The 23,201-nt window shown below is 36.2% G+C and overlaps 2 protein-coding genes across 2 annotated transcripts in view; one reads left to right on the top strand and one right to left on the bottom strand.

Moving 5' to 3' along the window:
* Positions 1–1,116: 1,116 nt before the first annotated feature.
* Positions 1,117–23,201, top strand: part of LOC123766460 (uncharacterized) — a 37,403-nt gene continuing 15,318 nt past the window's right edge. The window contains exons 1-7 of the mRNA XM_069308482.1: positions 1,117–1,168; positions 2,986–3,124; positions 4,648–4,871; positions 5,110–5,302; positions 6,327–6,613; positions 6,941–7,060; positions 7,387–7,615. Coding sequence (XP_069164583.1) covers positions 1,151–1,168; positions 2,986–3,124; positions 4,648–4,871; positions 5,110–5,302; positions 6,327–6,613; positions 6,941–7,060; positions 7,387–7,615 — 1,210 coding nt within the window. The 5' untranslated portion in view covers positions 1,117–1,150. The remainder of the gene's footprint in view (positions 1,169–2,985; positions 3,125–4,647; positions 4,872–5,109; positions 5,303–6,326; positions 6,614–6,940; positions 7,061–7,386; positions 7,616–23,201) is intronic.
* On the bottom strand, positions 8,826–22,546 carry LOC138354269 (ATP-dependent RNA helicase DHX8-like). The gene is given in 13 exon segments (XM_069308227.1): positions 8,826–9,186; positions 9,604–9,783; positions 12,605–12,808; positions 13,680–13,844; positions 14,158–14,325; positions 15,610–15,763; positions 16,044–16,985; positions 17,655–17,792; positions 17,795–18,139; positions 19,294–19,465; positions 20,094–20,255; positions 20,987–21,889; positions 22,458–22,546. Coding segments are annotated over 12 exon segments (3,717 nt in total). The 5' UTR covers positions 21,851–21,889; positions 22,458–22,546; the 3' UTR covers positions 8,826–8,963.

Here is a 23,201-nt window from a genome sequence, read left to right as displayed (position 1 = left end):
TTGCTAAACAGAAATTGTTTTATTTAGTTAAAAAAAAACAGGCTTAGGTACACAACTATGTCGTGTGAGGTGCATCCTTAGTGGACAGGGACATGAATTAAGTTGTTACTTTGTCAAAGGTTCTCCATTGTTCCTGAAGATCTTTTCCAGATGAATTTTAAACTGAACTAATGTTTTTAATGGTATTTACGGGTTCGGCGATTCCACACAGAGAGTGAAAAAAGGCCTCTCCCGTTTTCCTGTGCTGTATTGTGGCTTAATTAGTTGAGTTTTAAAATTAAGCTATTGCCCCTTGTAATGATTGGGTGTGTTTCCTATCACCTGACGCACCAGTTCACCCAGCAGTAGATAGTTACCTAGGAGTTAGTCAGCTTGTTGATACTTTTTTTTAATTTTGATTCGAAGAGCGAGTTTATTGGGCAGCGCCACTCAATAGGAAGAAAACCCGCTGGGTTGTTCATCCTGTCACTTGTACCCAGACACAGCTGGGTTGTTGTTGTTAAAGATTTGTTACCTAAAACAAAAAGTTCCAGGTAACACGGGCTATGGTGAGCCCGTAAGCCACAGCTGGGACTTGCTTAACTGTCTCAAGTGAACAGCTCATAAAACAAGAAGATTAACATTTGTCAACCCCCTAAAATTTACGTTATTTTGAGGGTGCATAATAGGAAAATCTTTTAAGAACAATCCCCCGACACACGGAATTATGAATTAACCCCCAAGTCTTTAATAATATGAGTTGCCTTTAAGTTTACCAGAGTGCCCCATTCGCCAGCGACACATTATAGAACACATCTTTTAGAAGATGATAATTTATCATAAATTTGTGTAACCCACCTATAAATGTACAAAAATTTATGAATAAAACATTTGAATTTAATATTAAATTGCAGTAATGTCCACTGGCTGAATATGGATAATTTAAACTTTTGCTTTAGTTGCACCTTAAAATTGTATAGACCAAAACATTGACATCATTATTTTCTAACAAACATATAAATCTTTATTGCTTATTAATTACGCAAACTTATTATAATTTAAAATAAATTTAAACACTGTTTTGTATGAATTTCCTTACGAGTTCCTTATTAGTAGTATTATTTTATTATTATTATTAATACAAGTCGACGTTCAACAGTGACAGGCCAAAATGGGGACCGCGGAGAAGGTAAACAACATTGCTTCTCGCTAATATTCCAGGAATTGCGTGTAAACACTCACTATTCTAACTCCTGTTAGTCCCTGACCACCAGAAGGTGTGAGCAGCGGCGGCAACAGTCACTTGAGATGAGTGGGAAGCATGAATTGTGTGCCAGGAGCTTGATGAGTTACGGCGTGCGCGCCGCTGTCCTGAGCCTGGTGCTGTGTGACTCCCTATACCAGCTTTATCCACCAGTTCTCTACCCAGTGGCAGCTTTATCCACCAGTTCTTTACCCAGTGGCAGCTTTAGCCACCAGTTTTCTACCCAGTGGCAGCTTTAGCCACCAGTTATCTACCCGGTGGCAGCTTTATCCACCAGTTCTTTACCCAGTGGCAGCTTTAGCCACCAGTTATCTACCCAGTGGCAGCTTTAGCCACCAGTTCTCTACCCGGTGGCAGCTTTAGCCACCAGTTTTCTAACCAGTGGCAGCTTTATCCACCAGTTCTCTACCCACTGGCAGCTTTATCCACCAGTTTTCTACCCACTGGCAGCTTTATCCACCAGTTCTCTACCCACTGGCAGCTTTATCCACCAGTTCTCTACCCAGTGGCAGCTTTATCCACCAGTTCTCTACTCAGTGGCAGCTTTATCCACCAGTTCTCTACCCAGTGGCAGCTTTATCCACCAGTTCTCTACCCAGTGGCAGCTTTATCCACCAGTTCTCTACCCAGTGGCAGCTTTATCCACCAGTTCTCTACTCAGTGGCAGCTTTATCCACCAGTTCTCTACCCAGTGGCAGCTTTATCCACCAGTTCTCTACCCAGTGGCAGCTTTATCCACCAGTTATCTACCCAGTGGCAGCTTTATCCAACAGTTCTTTACCTAGTGCCAGCTTTATCCACCAGTTCTCTACCCAGTGGCAGCTTTATCCACCAGTTCTCTACCCAGTGGCAGCTTTATCCACCAGTTCTCTACCCAGTGGCAGCAGTATCCATTTATTTACCCAATAGCAGTATTATCCACCAGTTCCTTACCAAGTAGCCGTTTGTGGCTCATTATAGATATTCGTTGGTGAATGTTGGTCATTTTGTAATACAGTAATTAGGAAATCAGTTGTGTGTGTGTAGTACCTGCGCACATTTTAATTATACCCTACCTGGGTATCAGTTATAATGTGGGAAATGGTGATGCTCCTTCGTGAATGTAATGGTGCTGGTGGCTAGTTTGATGGTGTCCAATAGGTTGTTCAGCCTGGTCTTAGTGATAAATCTTGAAGTAAAACTAGTAAAATTTAAGGTGTTTCACATTGGTGTATTTTCTGAGGCAAGCATTTATATTTGATGCTAAAACTACAATTATGTGATAGAAATTGAACTGTCCAGCCATCATTTGATAATATTTTACTTTATTTTCAAATTTAGTTAAGGTAGGCAGTAGCTATATATTAGGTGGAACATGTGATGGTGGTATTCTGAGGAGGATTAATTTTAATCTCATGAAAGTAAGAAAATGGGATAAAGGTTAGGCAAGATTTGGTTCATTTTTGATAAAGCATGTGTACTCATTGTTGATAATTGCAGTATCCTAATTGTGGATATTATTGAATTGGATGCCACTTTTTATAATTTCCTCTTGCACAAGAACATACAAAAAACTATATATGGCCTATGTTTTTCTGCCTCATGGTTGATGCAGTGACTGAAAACCTAATTACATTCAAATAGCTTTGTTCCTTGTTATACAGTAATTAGTATAATTTCAGTACAGGTCTAATCAGTATATTTATAATGTAATAGCTTGTATTTTTTGCTAGTGATTTATTATGTTTTGTTTGTTGTAATAGATGGAGGTGGAGAACAAGAAAGGAGAGGGCTACAAGCCATATTACACACACAAAACGGAAAACCTTCAGGTTATTATATCGGAGAAAATGCAAGACCTTAGACGACTACAGGCTCAGCGCAATGAATTAAATGCTAAAGGCAAGTACTCACTTAGTTGTGCTTACGGAGGGTTGAGCTCTGGCTCTTGGTGCTGCCTCAGCTGTCAATCGACTGGTTAGGCAACTAACACTGCCACAAGAGCAGTGATGATTTATTTTTCTAAGTTTATTCCATAAATTTATGTTGTCTGTGTCTGACATACTGTATTTAATATTTTGTTTTTGTTTTATTTATTTTTGTATAGAGTGCAGTATATAATTTTATATACAGTACTCTAAAATAATTTGTGAGGTTGCAGTTCATGAAAATGTAAATGTTTATGTTCGACATTGCTAGCCTGGTAATTACCTAAGTGTAATTGATGAGAGCTACACTCGTGGTGTCCCATCTCCCCAGCAATCTGTCATATACGTAGCGCTTTGAAACTACTGATGGTTTTGGCCTCCATCACCTTTCTCACCTAACTTGTACCAACCGTCTACCACTTTGTTTATAAATGTGAATTTTCTCATATTTCTCTGGCAGTTTTGTTTTGTTAGTTTACATCTATGACCTCTTGTTCTTGAAGTTCCAGGTCTCAGGAATTCTTCCCTATCAATTTTATCGATTCCTGTTACTATTTTGTACGTAGTGATCATATTGCCTCTTTTTCTTCTATCTTCTAGTTTTGGCATATTTAATACCTCTAACCTCTCCTCGTAGCTCTTGTTCTTCAGTTCTGGGCGCTACTTAGTGGCATGTCTTTGCACCTTTTCCAGTTTGTTGATGTGCTTCTTAAGATATGGGCACCATACAACCGCTGCATATTCCAGCTTTGGTCTAACAAAAGTCATGAACAATTTCTTTAGTATTTCTCCATCCATGTATGGAGAAATGGATGTAAGCCATTCTGAAGTTAGAAAGTGTAGCATAGGCTCCTCGCACAATATTCTTAATGTGGTCCTCCGGTGACAGTTTTCTATCTAGAACCACCTGTAGATCCCTTTCTTTGTCAGAATTCTTTAAAGATTTCTTGCATAATTTATAGATTGTATGGGGTCTATGTTCTCCAATTCCACATTCCATAACATGGGATTTATTCACATTAAATGATCACATGGTGATCATATAATGGAGTATTCCTTATTAGTGTTAGTGAGATAGTGTACAGATTTGGTAGGAGTTTCTGATGAGAAATAATTGTCATCATCTATACTAGATTTACAGATATAATTCATTATCAGATCAGACAATGTAGGGTTAATATGAAGTCTACATTGTCAGATCTATTGCCTCCCAGTCTCATGTTTACATAAAACATGTGGCTACATCATTTCATGTGTAAAGTGCCTGTATATAAGAGCAGACCAGACTGGCATGAGGTTATAACTTTTAATATTGATTTTAAGCAATCTTTATATAAAAAATCCAATTGTCTTTTTTCAGGTAAAATAACAAGTAATTGTAGTACATTATATTTTAGTAAATACTTTTATCTAATTTACATGAATAATATAATTTTCTAATCATGAAAAATTTACCGCTATTCATAACGCTAAAGTGAGTTTTTTGTGGTTAAACAGTTCGCCTGCTTCGTGAGGAATTGCAGTTGTTACAGGAACAGGGCTCCTATGTTGGAGAGGTAGTTAAGCCGATGGACAAGAAAAAAGTATTGGTGAAGGTTCATCCTGAGGGCAAGTTTGTTGTTGATCTGGATAAGAACATAGACATCAACCAGGTCACGGCCAATGCTAGAGTGGCACTCCGTAATGATTCTTATACTCTGCATAAAATTCTACCCAATAAGGTATATATTTTGAACTTACATCTAAGTTTCATATTATGTGACTGTGTCCTTTACCCCCCTCGTATAAATCCAAGTCACAGGCATTGCTTTTTCTTAGGTACATTGTCATAAATATTTTTTACAATTGTCTTACATATGTTCTGGAATTTTTTTTTAAGTATTGGCTGTATGTATATCCTTCATGTCAGTTAGTCATTTTTAATGTGTATCTGATGACTGAGATAACCATCCCCACTAGGTTGATCCATTGGTGAGTCTCATGATGGTAGAGAAGGTACCCGATTCAACCTATGAAATGGTTGGTGGCCTTGACAAGCAAATCAAGGAGATCAAAGAAGTTATAGAACTACCCGTCAAACATCCAGAGCTTTTTGATGCCCTTGGAATTGCACAACCTAAGGGTGTGTTACTATATGGACCTCCAGGGACAGGTAAGTTAGTAATCATTTCTTTATTTACTTATTTATTAAAATATAAATTGAAAATCAAGTTTTGACTCGAGTTGTAAAGATGTCGGATAACATGGCTTCAACTTGCAAATAATTATATATCCAAAGAAAAGTCGGTGAAAATGCATGGTTAATGAGAGGTCCGATCATGCCCACTGAAGGAAAATAAAATGGTTTGTACAAGTGCCCTCACTGTAAGTCTGGATACCACAAAAAAATTATGCCTTAATAAGCCCTCTTGTAGTTTTAGAACATTTCAAACACAGTAAAACATTTCTAAAATATAAATGGATTGTTTTAATCTTTACTGTTAAAAGAGCATGTTTAGTAAAATAGGAACAAAAGATGTTGCGATTGAAATTATGCAATGAGCTGACACCCTTGATTTCAACAAATTCCCATCTGAGACCCCATTTGATTTTTTCTAAAAAATACAAATTTTGGATTAGACCTATCCAGTGGATGGATATTATCTGTTAAAAGGAATTCTTGGTGGAAGTCCAAATTTTGTAGGGTGTTGTATACAGTACTATTCAGTATGTTGATTTAACTGGTTAAACTTATGACAATCTCTCAGCCACAGAAAATTCTAAGTACTTGTGAATATTATGTGGAAAAATTATCTTTATACAAGAACTACATATTTATTAGCACAACCTATGATGAAGTGTTAAGATTTTATAAGTCACTAGTCATCCATTAATCATCTCCCAAAAAGGTCTAGTTTCCATCGTGGCAGAGGAATGTGTACTAAATACATTGTACTGTATTGTACTACCAAAATTATAAACAAAAATGAACAAACAAATTATATAATATGCTAATTAGATTACCAAAAATGGCAAAATATTGTATTCAAAATTTTCTGCAGATGTTTCATCCAACAAGTGAAATGCTCATTTAACAGTTCAGTACTGTAAAATACTGTACTAGTGTAGGGATAAACTTTAGAAACTCATTATTCTTAATATTATTCTCAATAATGCTCAATCATACATGGTTTCAGGTAAAACTCTGCTTGCCCGAGCAGTAGCCCACCACACAGACTGTACATTCATCCGTGTCTCGGGCTCAGAGCTGGTTCAGAAGTTTATTGGTGAAGGTTCAAGAATGGTTAGGGAATTGTTTGTGATGGCCCGTGAGCATGCCCCCTCCATTATCTTTATGGATGAAATTGACTCTATTGGATCTTCACGCATCGAGTCTGGCAGTGGTGGTGATTCTGAAGTACAGCGAACAATGTTGGAATTGCTTAACCAGTTAGATGGCTTTGAGGCTACAAAGAACATCAAGGTATGAATGAATGGTATAATTAGCAAATATGAGTTCATTAGCTATGGTCTGTAACAGTCCCAGAAATTATATTTTTAATAATTTATTTAATCATTGTTGTTTTTCTTAGGTAATCCATGTGCAATGTGTTAAACATTTTTTTTATTTATATATGAAAATCCTTTGAATTACAGTATACCATTGTTAATTATAATCCTTTCAAGAGCAAAATATGGTAGCTTTGACTGTAGAAATAAATGCCTCTAGTTGATCTCAAGTGTTAATGTTATATGATTTGCTTATCAATATAATTTATGTAAATCATCGATCACATTTGTTTCAAAACAGGTGATTATGGCCACAAATCGCATTGATATATTGGATCCTGCCCTCTTACGCCCTGGACGCATTGACCGAAAGATTGAATTCCCTGCTCCAAATGAAGAAGCCAGGCTAGACATTCTCAAGGTTAGTTTATTCATTCGCCTGAAGCTAAATACCAGTACTGTACATTAGTGGTAGTGGCATTTCTTACATCTTGTTTGTACATGTGAGTGTAGAAATGTCTGCTCCAGAAAGTTTGGATTGTCTATAAAGCCAGGGAGGAACTTGTCAGGGTTTGAAAAACCAGTATTAATGAGACGGTACCAGAGATTATCTGTTCTTTATAGATTGCTTATCTTTTCTTTGAAACAGAACATACAGCATTGCAGTTAATCAAAAGTACAGTAATATTAATAAATATATATACTGTAATGTATAATATTGTCTTACCTTGTTTATGAACCTTTCAGATTCATTCTCGTAAGATGAACCTCACGAGAGGAATAAACTTGCGTAAGATTGCAGAGATGATGCCTGGAGCATCAGGAGCCGAGGTGAAGGGTGTGTGTACAGAGGCCGGAATGTATGCTTTGCGAGAGCGTCGTGTTCATGTTACTCAAGAAGACTTTGAGATGGCTGTTGCCAAAGTGATGCAGAAAGATAGTGAAAAGAATATGTCTATCAAAAAGCTGTGGAAGTAGGAGGAATTTTTCCACTCGTTGATATATAAACCATTTGAATTTAATTGTACTATACCATGAACTCCAGGATGCTAGGGAAAGTGCATCCGAGTTATTTATTATTGTATATTTTATCACAGCTATGTAGTTACTTTTGTGCTTTATATTTTAATTTGTTTTTCTTTTCGTGTGTAACTTTGAATTTAACTGTTACTTTATATGGCTGCGACTGATTTAATTAGGTCTTTAGAAAATAAAGTTTTGATAAACTATGCTGCTTTTTTACCTTTTTTCTATATAAGCTATTTACTATAATCTGTATGTAGATGACAAAAATGTATACAGTACAATATAGTAACTACTTGCTAGTCTTACGTTATCTTTGAGCATGATATATGAGCATATTGAATCTGTTCAAAAGTGCATACAGCAGTTGGATTTTGGCTTTGGGGTTTTGAACAATTTTAAATTTTAAAGAGCAGGTTTAAGATATTCTGGATCTCATTTTGAAGCTAATGGAGTTGAAAGTCATGGTAGTGATTACAGTGGTAGTGAAAGTAGTATAGACGTGGACAAACTCTAAACCTCCATGAATCTAGATCTTTTCTTCTTTTTGCTTGTGAATATAGTTATGATGATTACCTTTGCTGAATATAACACACAATCACAATAGCGTGATACATCAAATGAACAAATCCACAAGGGTTGTGGCGCAATCGACTGAGGAGCACCTGGGATCATCCTGGACGTAGGTTCGAACCCTCATCACGGCCCTTGTGGATTTGTTAATTTAATCAAGTTCAATAATAGAGTAGAAATGCTCGCAATGTATTTCCCTAAGAGATATGTACTGAACAAAATATGTACAACAATGCAGGTTCTTCATGGTCTAGGACACTATCTGCATTGGACAGACTATCAATTTTATATTTGTTTTTCAAGCTATTGTATAATAGTACTGTGTTGTTATTACCAAGTAAATTTATACAAAATAGTCAAAACGTTCTTATAATTTTACCTTAAAAAAAAACAGTATCATTCCTACAGAAGTACAGTTAATAAGATAAATAAGATATACAAACTGTACTTTTAAGAACAGCACCTTAAAAGATAATGTTACAGTACTAACAAACTTGCATTCATGTCGGATGGTTGAGTCTTGCTTGCCAATATTATTCCTCAAAGGGCAAGAATTATAAAAGAATATTAAATAAAATAGAGGTCATCTGTACTATAAATAAAATTTTATTTTACGTACACCAAATACAAAAGTTCTTAAATAAAAATTTGTCAAACTTTTTTTTTGTTTGCACAAGAAATCCGAGACTATAACCTTGTCCAATAAAAATAAATGAATAAAATTTGGTTCAGTTCCTCCTCCTCCTAACTCTGGATATTCTCCAAGCATTGGGTTCTTCATACTTATTATACAAGGGCTCAAGTCTCTGGTTCTTCTTGTACTTGCTGAGCTTGGTTGGATCGCCTTGCTTAAAGAAGGATGGGGCAAACTCTACCAACCACTTGGGATCTATTGTTGTTACCTCACGCATGTACTCCTTCGTTGTCTGCACCAGTTCATGATACACTACCCTGAAGCAAAAATATATAAATGACAGTAACCATTGTAAACAAATTTAAATACAGTATCTGCAAATCAACAATGATGCATTTAAGTACAAAATCTATTTCAGGTAATACACTAACTGGTTCCATATCACTTTGCTATAGAATATATAGTAGTTCTAATATTGCTCACATAGACATCAAATAATACTATATGGCATATTTTAAACTTGACCTAATAATGTGAAGAGTTAATTCCAATAACAATGCTTTTGTACAGAACTTATGGTCATTAAGAATTATTCATTACTAACCCTTAACATTAGTCAATATTTCAGTATTCAAAACTACACTGTAAATATTCTTTACCATTTATGATAAATAATGAATTGATTTATGCAATGGCATAAATCCTTCATTAACACAATGTTTTACTGTACTTACCATTCTGGTTGTCTATTAAAGAGGGCTGACGAAGGGTGAATATAGACTACCTGGGAGTCTACAAGTGTTCTGTAGCCCTCCTGAGGATCCTTCTTTGCTGCATTTCGAAAGAACCCGGAGCAAATTGCTTTCTGGGCTCTAGCCACGTTCTTGCCACATGACACAACATCCAGTTTATGTCTTTAAAAATAAAACAAAGAATTAGACAAGTTTTTAATAAAATACCCCAGTATATTTTTTGGAGTAAATACTCCCTCTGTATTAAACTAATACATTTTCTTCTAAAAGATAAATAGTATAAATATATATACAGTATATATTTTTTTAGTACAGCCTTGAAATCCTGTTGTCAAATCATCATACATGTTGACCAGACCACACACTAGAAGGTGAAGGGACGACGACGTTTCGGTCCGTCCTGGACCATTCTCATCATTACATGTTGTTTAGTTAGGCCTAACCTTGTCATATCGTGTAAGTAAGATACAGATATTAAAATGAACTCCAGGAGAACTGAGTCTGTTAGAGGCTTTATGTCTATTCCACTGGAAAAGTTTCAGGATTTGCCCCTTAATAAAGAGAAGAAGAACAATAAATCAAATATGAAACAGAAATAAGGATTTATATGTTCTCTAGTTTGGAAGCCCAAACCCAATATGAGAACCAACCTGGGTACTCTGTCTATGACTTTGATGTATCCTCAGCAAAAAAAAAAAAAGAAACTGGTCAACCTCCACCAGAGCTAGGAACTACAAGGCAACCTCTCACCAAAGAAGAAACTATGAGGTGGTGATATAGGATCCACCTCGCCCTACTGCAAATTAAAATTCAGGTTGTCCCACCCCGAGGATGAAGAAGTGAATGTGCCCCTTGCTTAAGTCTTGGAAAGCCTGTGAATGCCCCTAGAACCAATAAGCCTTCTCCGACCCCAATACATGCCTCTCTGAAATGCAAGACAATCTTACAGATGTAAGGAAGAATTGAACCCACTTGTTTATTGGCAGGAGCCAGAACCCCAGGCACAGCAGAAGTACCCATCAAAGGAACACCAGTTCAGCATTTCTGGTCCTGAAGATTAAACTTGTAAATTACAATCTGAATAAATTAAATGTAAATTACAATCTGAATAATAATGAATGAATATTAACAATCTACATTGACAGTGTCTTTGTCAAGGCAGATTGAACTCTGTAAGGAATAGAAGACTGGGAATTGTGATCCCAGCAAAAATATTTTTCAGCTTCAGCACTCAAAATTAGCAACAGCCATGTAGGCAGCACACGATAAGGTTAAAATAGGGTGACCACCCAAACCCTACACATGTTGCAAGCTCATGGCTGAAATGAATTCTAAACCGAATAAGGTAAACTGCAGAAACAAACCGGTATGGCCTTCAGAATTAATAGAACTGTCAGGCATCCCTCATTGCTGAATCAGGAAGTGCTGTTTATCACCAAGGTGCTTCATTACATTACCAAAGGCCAGATCTCTGCACAAGATCTAACAAGACATGGCAGGTCACCAGTCCTTTTAACCCTGATTGCAATCAAGAGTTAGAAGCCTGGAGCCATGGCACAAGTTCTTGGCAACCTAATACTGTAGCCACCCTACAGACAGTGAAGACTAGCAGCAATTGTAACACAAAATTTTCCAACCAGCAAAGGCAGGACTTTGGTCCATAGAATGGTCCATGACCACACACTGGTGAAGTAATATTTGAATGAAAATAGAAAAATAAATATCTAAGCTTTCAAGGACTAGAAAACTGTGTTAAGAGATAGTATGGGCTCAAACAGCAAAGCTACTATTGTACACCTGCACCTTTTTATGAAAAAGAAGTTGGAAATCAATTGGGGCATTCAGTTCTCTAAATAATACACCCTCAAACTGCCCATTAACTGAGCCAGAGCACAAGAATGAAAGATTTCTAAATAGAAAAAATAGGTCAAACAAAATAACCACAAATAAATCAACCATTAAATTTAATTAAACTTAAATACAGTAAATTAAATAATTAAAATTCAGCCCAGGTGAATAGAAGGTCAAACATAACTGAAAATCTACACAGGGAATATCAGCATGGAAATACTGTATGTTTGATGGCTGGTGTGTGGGTACTATGAGGTGTGAGTGGCAAAGGTAGGCCAATTGGTGGTTATTGAGAACACTACCTTGGTGGTCACTTGCAGTGTCAAGGGAGGGTTTAAAAGGCATTGAGTATATAAATGACTTGTTGTAAGTCATTATGTGTTGGATTAAATGGTCTCTAATCTGAATAATAATTGAAACCACTCCAGGAAGAAATTGTTGTGGGTGCTGCATTGAAGACCTCTCGAGCCACACGACATGCACGAGTTTAGCCACCTTCGCCTAATGCTACTGTATGTCTAGCAGAATGGCAATGGTGGGTCGCTCGCGCACCGGATCCCGAGATGCAACTTTCTCGTGCCACATGACATGCGCGAGGTTTGGAGATTTAAATTAATGACTCTACAGAGAAACTCGAGAAATTCACTGTGGCACCAGTGCCAGTACGTTGTCCTGCCTGAACATACACAATCCTGTCCAATGAAAGCAGCAAAACCTTAACTAAAGACAGCAGCAGCTGGGAAGGGAACTATCAGGAGAATGCACCAAGCAATTAAGACTATTTAGCCTTGGAAGGTATTAAGATAAAGATTTGGGATGGGACAGGGAAAGGAATGGTGGAACCACTTAGACGGTGGGGAATTGAATGCCGACCTGCATGAAGCGAGGCCATCACTCTACCATCTAGCCAAAGTGGTTGGGCTAAAAAGCAGAAGATAACTAAAAAAAAAAATACAAAATTAATCAGGTGAAAACCAAAAGGTATCCATACCAGGGATACCAATTAATCATCACAATGCAAAATAGCAAGAGAAGAGCATAATGTGTACATATATAAATAATACTGAGTAGAGCAATATACAGTAATACCAGACACCTAGTGAGAGCAAATTAATTATCTAAAAATACTCACCTGTCCATAATACCAAGTAATTGCTTTCTAACATCTTGAGCTCTTTTGAGTGTACGCATCTGAACAAAGTTTTCATAGCACCAAGCATTGGAGAATTTGTTGTTTTTCCAAGAGTTGTACACTGCAAGAAGTGTAAGATGATCTCCCTCAGCTTGGTTGAATTTGGCTTTCTTCTGGTCAGCTAAAGCTTGTTTTTCTTTAGGTCTGTAAAATAAATCATTAATGTCATCAGTATCAACATGTCAATAAAATGTAAGTTGTCTATTAAATCACAAAAAATTTTACATAAAATATTCTGATCAAAAAGAATAATAAGGAATTAAGCAGTTGCTTTCAAAGCCAATGCCTGGGTTCATTCCTGAAACAATTCTGTTGATTATTTAATTGTTGGTCAGGATAATTTTGGATGTGTGTAGAAATTATGTGATCTTTAATGAAGCCGTGTTTGGAATTGTCAGCACCTTGAAATAAATGTGGTCATCTTGCCTACATGCTGAGATTGTCGAGGCTTACAGTCCCCAAATGGGCATGTAAAGGCTTGAGGACATTTATATTTTTCATGAAGACTTAGACCACCAACTTAATAATGAACTCTCCCAATGCCAAATAAAGTATCTTGAAAGAGACAAATGTCATCTATGTCTTCTACACTAACTTCAGGACTGTCAACCCCAATGATTTCAATATATAGGCAAGATGACAACATCTATTTTAGGGTGCCTGACAATGCACAAACACTAAGGCTGTATCAGAGATCACATCATTTTGACACAACCAGATGAAATTATTCATTTTGCATATGCAACATAGCATAACAACAAAAAGAAAATTCCTTACAACCTAAGGACATTGCAAAAACACAACAAATAGTGACAGGACAATATCTTTAAGCCATAATATACCTTCTATTAGGTATATGTTATTAAGAAACAATAAGTTTGACAAAAAATTAAAGCTATACAGTATGTATCAAAACCATTTTATCCTACATCTAAATATTTGATTAACCTTACTTTATTAATACCAAAATGACTAAGAAAGTGCACAGGAAACCTCACAAGCATAAATTACTTACCGATAAAATACATTTTGCACAGATAACATGGAAACAATTGTGAGGATTTCATCTGAACACTGTAAGTGTACTGACATAATCAGCATCTTTGAAAGGTTGGGATCAAGAGGAAATTCAGCCATTCTTCTACCCAGTCGGGTTAGCAAACCCTCGTCATCCAATGCACTGAAAGAAAATTAATACATGTTAGAACATCGCTTGGGTTCAGAATTTTATAGTGTCTTCTCCTTCCCATTAATACCCCAGAAGAGGTGACTTGAAAAGATTTCCTTTGCATCAAAGAAGTCTGGGAGTGAACACTCTTCTGAACAGAGCTAGACATTGTATAGGGACATTGTATAGGGACTAAGTAGTTTAAACTCAGAAATAAAAATCATATTAATCTTCAAAACCTTAACATTACATCTCTATTCCTAAACTTGAAAACAGTAGTTCAGGTAATGAACTACAGAATTTAACTTTCCATAAATTAGCTTACCTAAGAGAGTGAAGAGTCTCGAGAGCCATGACCATGGCATCTGTTGGTGGAGGATCCATAAAGTCAAAACCCAGCAGGTCATTGATCCCCATTGCTTTTAACTGCAGTACAGTTGCAGCTAGATTGGTCCGCTGAATCTCTGGTACACTTGTTGGCAACATTTCATCTCTGTGTAGGACAAGTAGATTAACCAGTGTCAAACTTACAACAAAAAATAAATTAGTGGCTCTTCTAATTCAAGAGCATTAGATAGGTGGCCATAATGTGAATTAACCCCTAGGCTGCACCATATAGTCCCAGCCATGTTGCACTGTACAACCTGTCTTGACACAGTACTTTAATACTTTAAGTCTTTCCAACATGTGCAAGGGTGGAAACAGATATTATCATATTTATTGATACCCCCATGACCAACAGAGGTCTCCAGTTCCAAAATGCCATAGAGAAAAACCATCCCATTCCATTTCAGTGACCCCAGTGACTCGTTTAAGTCGAAAATGAATGTGCATCAAACTCCCATGGGCCCCACACTCCTCAGTAGTTAAGAATGGAGGAAACAAGTCTGTATTTTCTAAATTTTGGAGAATGTCAGTGACAAAAGTGATATGAATAAAGATGAGAACTACTCCCTTTCAGACAATTGTAAATATATAGATGTAGTAAGTAAATATATAGATGTAGTAAGACATAATGATAGCAGTGACGGTGAGAATTGTCAGGGAAGGGTGGTGTGGCGAGTCATGAGAATATGGACCATGTGGAAAGCTCAACACCATATCACAATACCGATGGTGAGGGTGAGGGGGAGGATGGTGGAAGTGATGGTAGTGGCAGGGATGATAAGGACAGTAGTGGAGATGGTGATACAAGAGTAGGAATGATGGTGGCAAGGACGGTAATGGTGGAAATAGTAATGGGAAAGCTAGTGGTAACAGTGATTAGATATGGTGGCAATGATGGTTATGATATGTGTGCGAACATGACATGACAATCACAGAAGTGGAAATGAAACACGATGCAAGAAATATGAAGTATTGTACTGATGTGATGGTGGTGATAGTCATAGTGATGTGTGCCTCAACCTCACATAATGACTACAGACACAGCACAAGAATAATATTTTGTTTTTATATCACATCAATCCCTAATAGGTTCAATGAATATTTTTTGTTATAACTTGATAATTTGACTATATTTTGCATGAGAAACATGAAAACCCCACCCATGTATATAAATTAGGATAGCAATAAAATATTTCTTATATTTAAATTTAAGCTTGTGGAAGATGGCACATCTGAAATGCCCACAGCCCAGGTGGATATCGATTATTATTATTTTTTAGGGAACATGAGAGAAAATGCAACCCCAGGTACATATATATAGGTTAATAGTTTATAAAGGAAATCTGGCCCTCTTTAGGGAAAAATTAATGAACACTGCTGTCTCAATTACCTGTAAGCACGTTCAGTGTAAAGTCTATAGGTTTTTCCAGGGCCTGTCCGTCCAGCACGACCTGCTCGCTGCTTAGCTCCAGCCTGGGAAACTGGTGTGACCATCAGTGAGTCCATACCAGTCTTGGGGTTGTATACTTTTTGTTTTACAAAACCTGAAAAAGTTTTTCAAAGGTGAGATTCAATAATTTTAATATATTTAAATGTTAATTGGATTTTATAAGTTCGTACATAAAGTATAGCTCAGCAAGCCAAGAAAGTAAGAAAATATTAACAAAAAATTTCTACTAGGTTTTATTAATGTACTATATTTAGCATAGTTAAGTAGTACTTTATATTCAGTATATTCAGTATTTAGCATAGTTAAGTAATACTTGATATTCAGTAATTTCTAATTTCAGCATTTAAAAAAACATTCAGAAATTATCAACATACCTGGATCTACCACATAATAGATGCCATCAATCGTGAGAGATGTCTCAGCAATGTTGGTGGCAATTACAACCTTTCGTGATCCTGGTGGTGCTGGTTCAAATATTCTTGTTTGCATTTCAGAGGGCAATGCTGAATATACAGGTAAAATAATAAGCTCTGGTACATCGCTTCCAAGGGCTTTCATGCGTTCGTACAAAAGTTCACACGCAGTGTCAATCTCCTCTTGACCAGTGAGAAAGACAAGTACATCTCCTGGCGGTTCAGCAAGATGAATCTGCATTACAGTTATAAGAGCTGCATCAAGATAATCTGTTTCTGGTTCCCTTGTGTATAATATTTCTACCGGGAATGTTCTACCAGGAATTGTGAAGATTGGGGCTTGGTTGAAGTACTCCGAGAACTTAACAGCATCTAAGGTGGCCGAGGTGACTATAAGTTTAAGTTCAGGTCTTTTATCCACCGCTTGCTTCAAAAGACCAAACAAAACATCTGTATGAATAGTCCTTTCATGAGCTTCATCCAACATGATGCAAGCATAGCATGACATATCTGGGTCAATAAGGCATTCTCTTAGTAACATACCATCAGTCATGTATTTGATAACTGTCTCTGAGCTTGTGCAATCCTCAAAACGAATGGTATAACCAACTTCCTGTCCCAGTCTACACCCAAATTCTTCAGAGACTCTCTTAGCAACTGACATGGCTGCCACTCTTCTTGGCTGGGTGCATCCAATTTTTCCTTTAGCAGTAAAACCTGCCTCTGCGAGGTACTGAGTCATCTGTGTTGTCTTGCCAGAGCCTGTTTCACCAACAACAATGAGGATCTGGTTGTCATCAATGGCCTTGATAAGCTGGTCTCGTAGTTTATAAATAGGTAGACTTTGTCGTTGTTCTAAAAGTGACATATTGGTTTTCTTTCCATATGAGCCTCTAGTTCCACCTGATAAAAAGAAAAGTAACAGGTTTATATCCATATTTATAGCTAAAGCATAACTATTATATTACTATTACAAGCACTATATATATGCCTCTGGTGCTTTTCACAGAGTAATTATGTTAAAACAATAATAATGCCCTTGTCTCCTTGAGTGAAGATAAGGGCATTAACTCCCACTGCTGCACTTATAACTTATATAATCTTACTTGCGCTCCAACTCTAATATTGAACTAGTCCAGTAATTCTCACTCATGATTTAACATTAGAAACCCTGTACATGAGTGGAACAAGTATACAAGACCAACTGGCTAATTAACTTGTTGTAAATGTTGATCTGCACAGTGGCAGTGAACTTTACTTATCCAATCGGCAAGTCAAACTGCAGTGCTACTTTGCCAGAGTGAAGCAATGTATTACATCAAATGCATTTTTTTAAACTTTCCAGTAACTGTCTATCTCATGCATTACAATACTAATACATAACTTTATATAATATATAAAACACCATTGAGGAACTCTTACATTAATTTGAACACAAGTAATTAACATCAATTGTATGGCTGTTACATATATGGCTGTTATGTATGTTACTAATATGGCTGTTATTATAAGTGCCATTAAAGATACAAAGAGGATGTTTAACAATTAAAACTTGGTAAATTTATGACTAACCTGTAATGTGTCTCTTCCATTCTGGCACTTCCTGCTGGGTGGGCAACCCACGCGACATGGCTGGGTCGTTGCGCTGAGTTTCAGGTAGAGGATCATTCCAATTTTGGCCAAGATTAGATGGCTGAGAATCCATTTCACTTCTCTCTGAGCCATCTTTATTTCTCTACGCTCTTTCGCAAGAGCACTTTGCATCATTGCTGCTTGAGCTAGTGAGCCATCGGGGTTCTTCATGATTCGTACTGGACTCAGTTCTTCCCTCACCCTGCCATAACCCCGTAAGAACGCAGGTTCTTCTTCTACAAGTTCAATCTCCACATCTTCTTCATCATCATCTTCACCACCCATCACTCCCTGCTCCTCATCAAAGTCTGGCATTTCTGATTTACTGATGCAGCTGGCAGCCATCATCTGTTTCAGTTCCCATCTCTCGGGTGAAGAAATTCGGTTAACTCGCTTGTATGTCGCTAGATCTTCTTCATCGGTACCTATGATAAAAAATCAATATAGTTTATAATGGCAAAATACAAATTATCAAGACCACTTCTTTCCTATCAGAAGTATATAATTAAGTAGTGTATAAACATCTGAAATAGAATCAGAAATACAGTACTAGCATAAAGTTTTCCTATGCATAGAATATGAATCTGCAATATTTCTTCACAATTAATTTTTGTTTAACCTGGAATAACTGGAGGGTGGGTGGAGGGTAATCAATAGAACTATAGTATTTTTGGTTTTGAAAACACTATGAAGCCTAATTGTTTAGCAACATTTAAAGCTTTATTTCAAAAGGAATCAGCTAAGAGTTACCACTACACAGTCTGCTACTATGTAGTGGCAACTACGGCTGCTATCATACGGTAAACATTTACACACAACTACACATGATTCCACATCTGTAGCTGTGTGGCAACTGTGTGTCAAGATACCATAACAATACATAACCATTATCAGTGCATGATGTTATAATTTAATTAATTTTACCATTAGGCATTGAGATTTACTTAAATCAACAAGTAAATAAAGGCAGCACCATTTAACATTTAGACTCCTTCCCAGTCTAGTCCTTTAACGAACACCGAGTCAACTAAAGAACCAAAGATACAGTCTACACTATAGCACAACCAATTATATCAACACAGTCTTCACAACACATTATTACAATGACTACTCCAACAATTTGCAGCTAAGAATATACCACTTACTTAGTTAATTGTATCTGTTAAGTTTTATACAGTAGTTCTTTTAATTTTAAGAATCTTTTGATATTGAGGGAGTCAAATAAATCCCACACAGTTGGCCTGTTGGCAACCAAATTTAACCAGTGCTTCATTGCTCATATTAACAAAAATTATTTGTACATATTCCTCTATTCAAATATGACAAACCAAGGCAGAGGTTTTATTTATACAAAAATTAATACATATCCAAAAATAAATTGTAAATTAATGTAAAATTTGTGGCATTTGTTTCTATATTTTCATGCTGTAATACAAATACAGTATATTATATACTGCCAAAAATTTTATATTACAGAATATATAAAATATATTCTATACTGTACATCCATAAAAATATCATATCTACCTACTTCATCCATCAGACTAAAAATACACTGCATCTGTAATCAAAGCTTTACCTTTAGTCAGTTCCATGAGGGACATGGGTCTATCTGGGTTCCTCATAGCATCTTCTTCCTGGCTGTTACTACCAAGAGGAGCAACATTGGGGTTGAGGTCTTCACCCGTCCCCTGGTCAACATCCTTCATAGACAGTGACGTCTTCTGACCGGTAAACGACAACACCTTGACCTGTATGCACATAACGCACCATTAACAAAACACCAGATGAGGAAAAGCTCAGTCACTGCAAAGTGCAATAACCATAGCCTCAAACAACAGATTAAGAGATGAACTGTGTTACTAAAATTACTGAAATGGATTACTGTTACTGAAATGCTATTCATTTTCAAATAATGCAGAATATTACATTTATTAGTCTTGAAAACAGATTTGTTTAAACCTTCTTCCACAGCAATTTAAGTTACATTTCATCAAAAGTTTGAAGTTTTACACTATTTTATGCCAAATATTATTGTTAATGCAAATGATAGAACATGCTTTTATGCCCATTTATTTATATTATAAAAAAGTAATTCATGGTAGGGTTCGGTACTGAAATTTAATGCTGAAAAAATGAGAGATATTAAGAAAATAATTGAATTTCTCTATGTAATTTAATAGGGGTACCACCTCACTCAGTGAGATTCCATCAGGTTCTAATGTATGTATGCATGTATAATGTAGTTATTTTATTAATCTATTTTTAGCACCAAATTTCTGTAAAGAACACTGCCATGAATTACTTCCTCTTTACAATATTTTAGCAACTAGGATACAGACTGTTAAAAATACACTGGTACAAATCTTAATAACAAACCTTGACTTTTTGTCCCCGCATAACGACATCAGACACGTTAGTAACACGACCCTCCTGTCGCAGCTGTGAAATATGTACGAGACCCTCAAGCCGGCGCCGTAGGCCTTCTAGCTGCACAAAGCAGCCAAAGTTCAAGATGTTTGTTACTTTACCCTCATATACCTGAAAATAAGTTAGAAAATATAAATTATTAAATGGGTAATGGCAAATTATAAAACTCATAACACACCAATGCCGAAAGATTTGGTATACAGTACCATACACAAACTCCTCCATAAATCAGACTACAGTATAACCACTACTCTTCAGTCCTACAAAGTCCATTGTAATGTCATCTATTTCAAAAGTCCATGAAAAGTCCTCCAAAGTGAGGCCGTCTGAAATACTGCCTCACCTTTAGTTTTTTACTAGATCACTAAACTGCACTAAGCTTTCATAAATTTTAGTTGCAGCTCAATAGTCATTTTCCTTACATGAAGGGCTGAAAGTTACTCCATATACAGTAGTAATAATCACCAACATTCTTCTACATAAAGGTATTAAAATTCATGGCATATCCATTTGAGTTAAGTAATTTGGAATAATTTTAAAACCTGATCAATGATTGGTTGGCCAACAATGAAAACTGCCAACCTACAAGAATAACTGAAATACAGTATCCCAGTGAAATTTGAAAAACAGGGATCACACCAACAACAAAGTTTGGAACAGTAAGGGACCAAACAACATCTTGAAGAAACAAGGTTTTGATACACCTTATTTGGATCAATGGATCCAATAAAGTTATATATTATTATGATTCAAAATAAAGTTATACTTTATTCTGTGATACTGCACTTTGCTAACATTTATATATGAATTTTTTAAAACTTAAAAAATAAGAGACAGCTTACCTTACCAACTACAGGATTTTCATCAGGAGGACGATTGATAAACACCTCCCTATTGCCCATTCGATTCCTATTTAGATCTTTTTCCCGACTCTTGCTCCTGCTGTGCCTGCTGTGTTTATCTCGGCCTCGAGACCTACTCCGTTCTCTTCTCTCTCGATCCTTCCTGTCATAGTGCCTCTCTCGATTATTGTCTCTTTCATAATCGTTAGCTTTTCTGTCCCTATCTCGACTATGACTACGATTTCTTCTCTCTCTCTCCCTACTCTGACTGCGATGTCTTCTCTCTTTCTCCCTGCTCTGACTGCGATGTCTTCTCTCTCTTTCTCGGCTGTGACTTCGATCTCTTCGATTTTTATGCCTTTCTTGACTTCTTGATTTTTTTTGTTCTCTATCGCATTTTTCTTTCTCTTTGCTGTCACTACAATTTCTCTTTCTGTCTCTGGACCTTGACCTCCTCTTTTTGTCTCTGCTCCTACTTCTGCTTCTTGACACTTCATTTTGCTTCGATGGAGCATGAGACTCTAGAAAGGCCATGAGATCATCTACCTCTCTTTCAGGTTCCCTTTTCACTTTTTTGTCTGGCTTTTCTCTATCTTTTTCACAATCTTTGTCCCTTTTCTTCCTTTTCTCCTTCCTTTTCTCCCAGTCCTTCTCTTTATCTTTGCTTGTGTCTACTTCAGGAACCTCTTCTTTCATTTTTATTTCAGGTTTAAGTTCATTATCCAGCATATGAATAACCTTTGGATCATTTGGCAAAGCTAAGAAAGGCAGTAGTGCTCTTTTCTTGTCTTTCTCAGTTGAAGGCTTGTTTATTTCTTCTTTTATATTATCATTACATGAAATTGCTGTTAGGGAAGGCATCATGTGCTGGATCAGTCGCCACAGGCTTTCAACAAATGAGTCCTGGAAACAAAGATATGCAATGATATTTACAGTTAATAATGTTACATTTAAAAACTTAAGCTTTACTTTTAAATGGCTATTAGTTCTCCGCTAACTCTTACACGTAAGTTGCTTAAATGTTTTGAATCATGAAATTGAACACCCAAAAGAGTCAGAGATACATTATTATGATACACATGTGGCAGTACGTGTTTATCTGTGATGGTATATACTGTATATTGTACTGTGAATGATATAATAAATAAATGAGTGATATTTTATTTTTATATACTCCCATTCCCCCCCCCCTAACCTATACAATATTATTACACACTGAAGATACACAAAGTCATTTTGTTAATACAGTACTGAAATAAATTGTCAATATAGGATATTATAAGGTAATAGAAGAGTTGCTGTTTATGAGCATATATATGACAACTATCTAATATATTTCAAAGAAAAACTTAAAAATGCTGCAAAAGAGCTTAGTTTTCATATATAAAAAAAAGAATAAAAATACAGTACAGTAATTTGGGTGGAATGATGCCTTAAAATGGTAACAGAAATAAATTGCATTCTACTTTACCGCAAACTGGTCACCTCCATTCTCCTCCAGTTCCTTCTTGAACTTGTCAAGACGTTTACTTTTCTCAGCAAGAGAAATGATGAATTCCGCTGCAATGATTTAAAGCCATTAAAACTCACAATGAGCATTACATATATGTTATACTACATATGTAAATAATTACTCTGTGCCTTTAAGAATGATAAGGAATTTTTTCATTTATCATTTATCAGTCATCTGAAAATCGATGAATGGTTGTGAACAACATGAGAATTTTCCTAAAGGTTATATATACAGTAGTGGTATATGTAAATTAGCTAGAACTTCGAAATAAATTTACAGGATATAGATTATTCTTACTTCTTCAAAGTACATTAACTTTGTAGATTATAGAAGATTAATCTACACATAATTTGAGAAAGTATGGCCTGCATATCATAAATATGCAATAGGAAGATCAATATGCATTTTATGCACACCCATTGTTTGCATCATGCATCATTCTTTAACCTACTCACTCTCTTTCCTATCATCTCACTCTTTCCTTATAATTTTACTTTCTCTTCCACTATTTTTCCATTAACGATTTCATAATGGGACTAACATCAATTCTTTTATTTTCTATTTAGATGTGTTCATTGAGTGTCTGATTTTTAGCCAGATTATTGTGACTTATTGTCTGTACAGTACAACCTCGATTCAGCAACCATATGGGACCACCTTGCGATGATTTGATGATTTTGGAGCCCAATGTCCCTGTGGGCC

This window comes from Procambarus clarkii, chromosome 62 (assembly GCF_040958095.1).
Source record: "Procambarus clarkii isolate CNS0578487 chromosome 62, FALCON_Pclarkii_2.0, whole genome shotgun sequence".
Lineage (NCBI taxonomy): Eukaryota > Metazoa > Arthropoda > Malacostraca > Decapoda > Cambaridae > Procambarus > Procambarus clarkii.
This window is presented reverse-complemented; position numbering and strand designations above follow the sequence as displayed.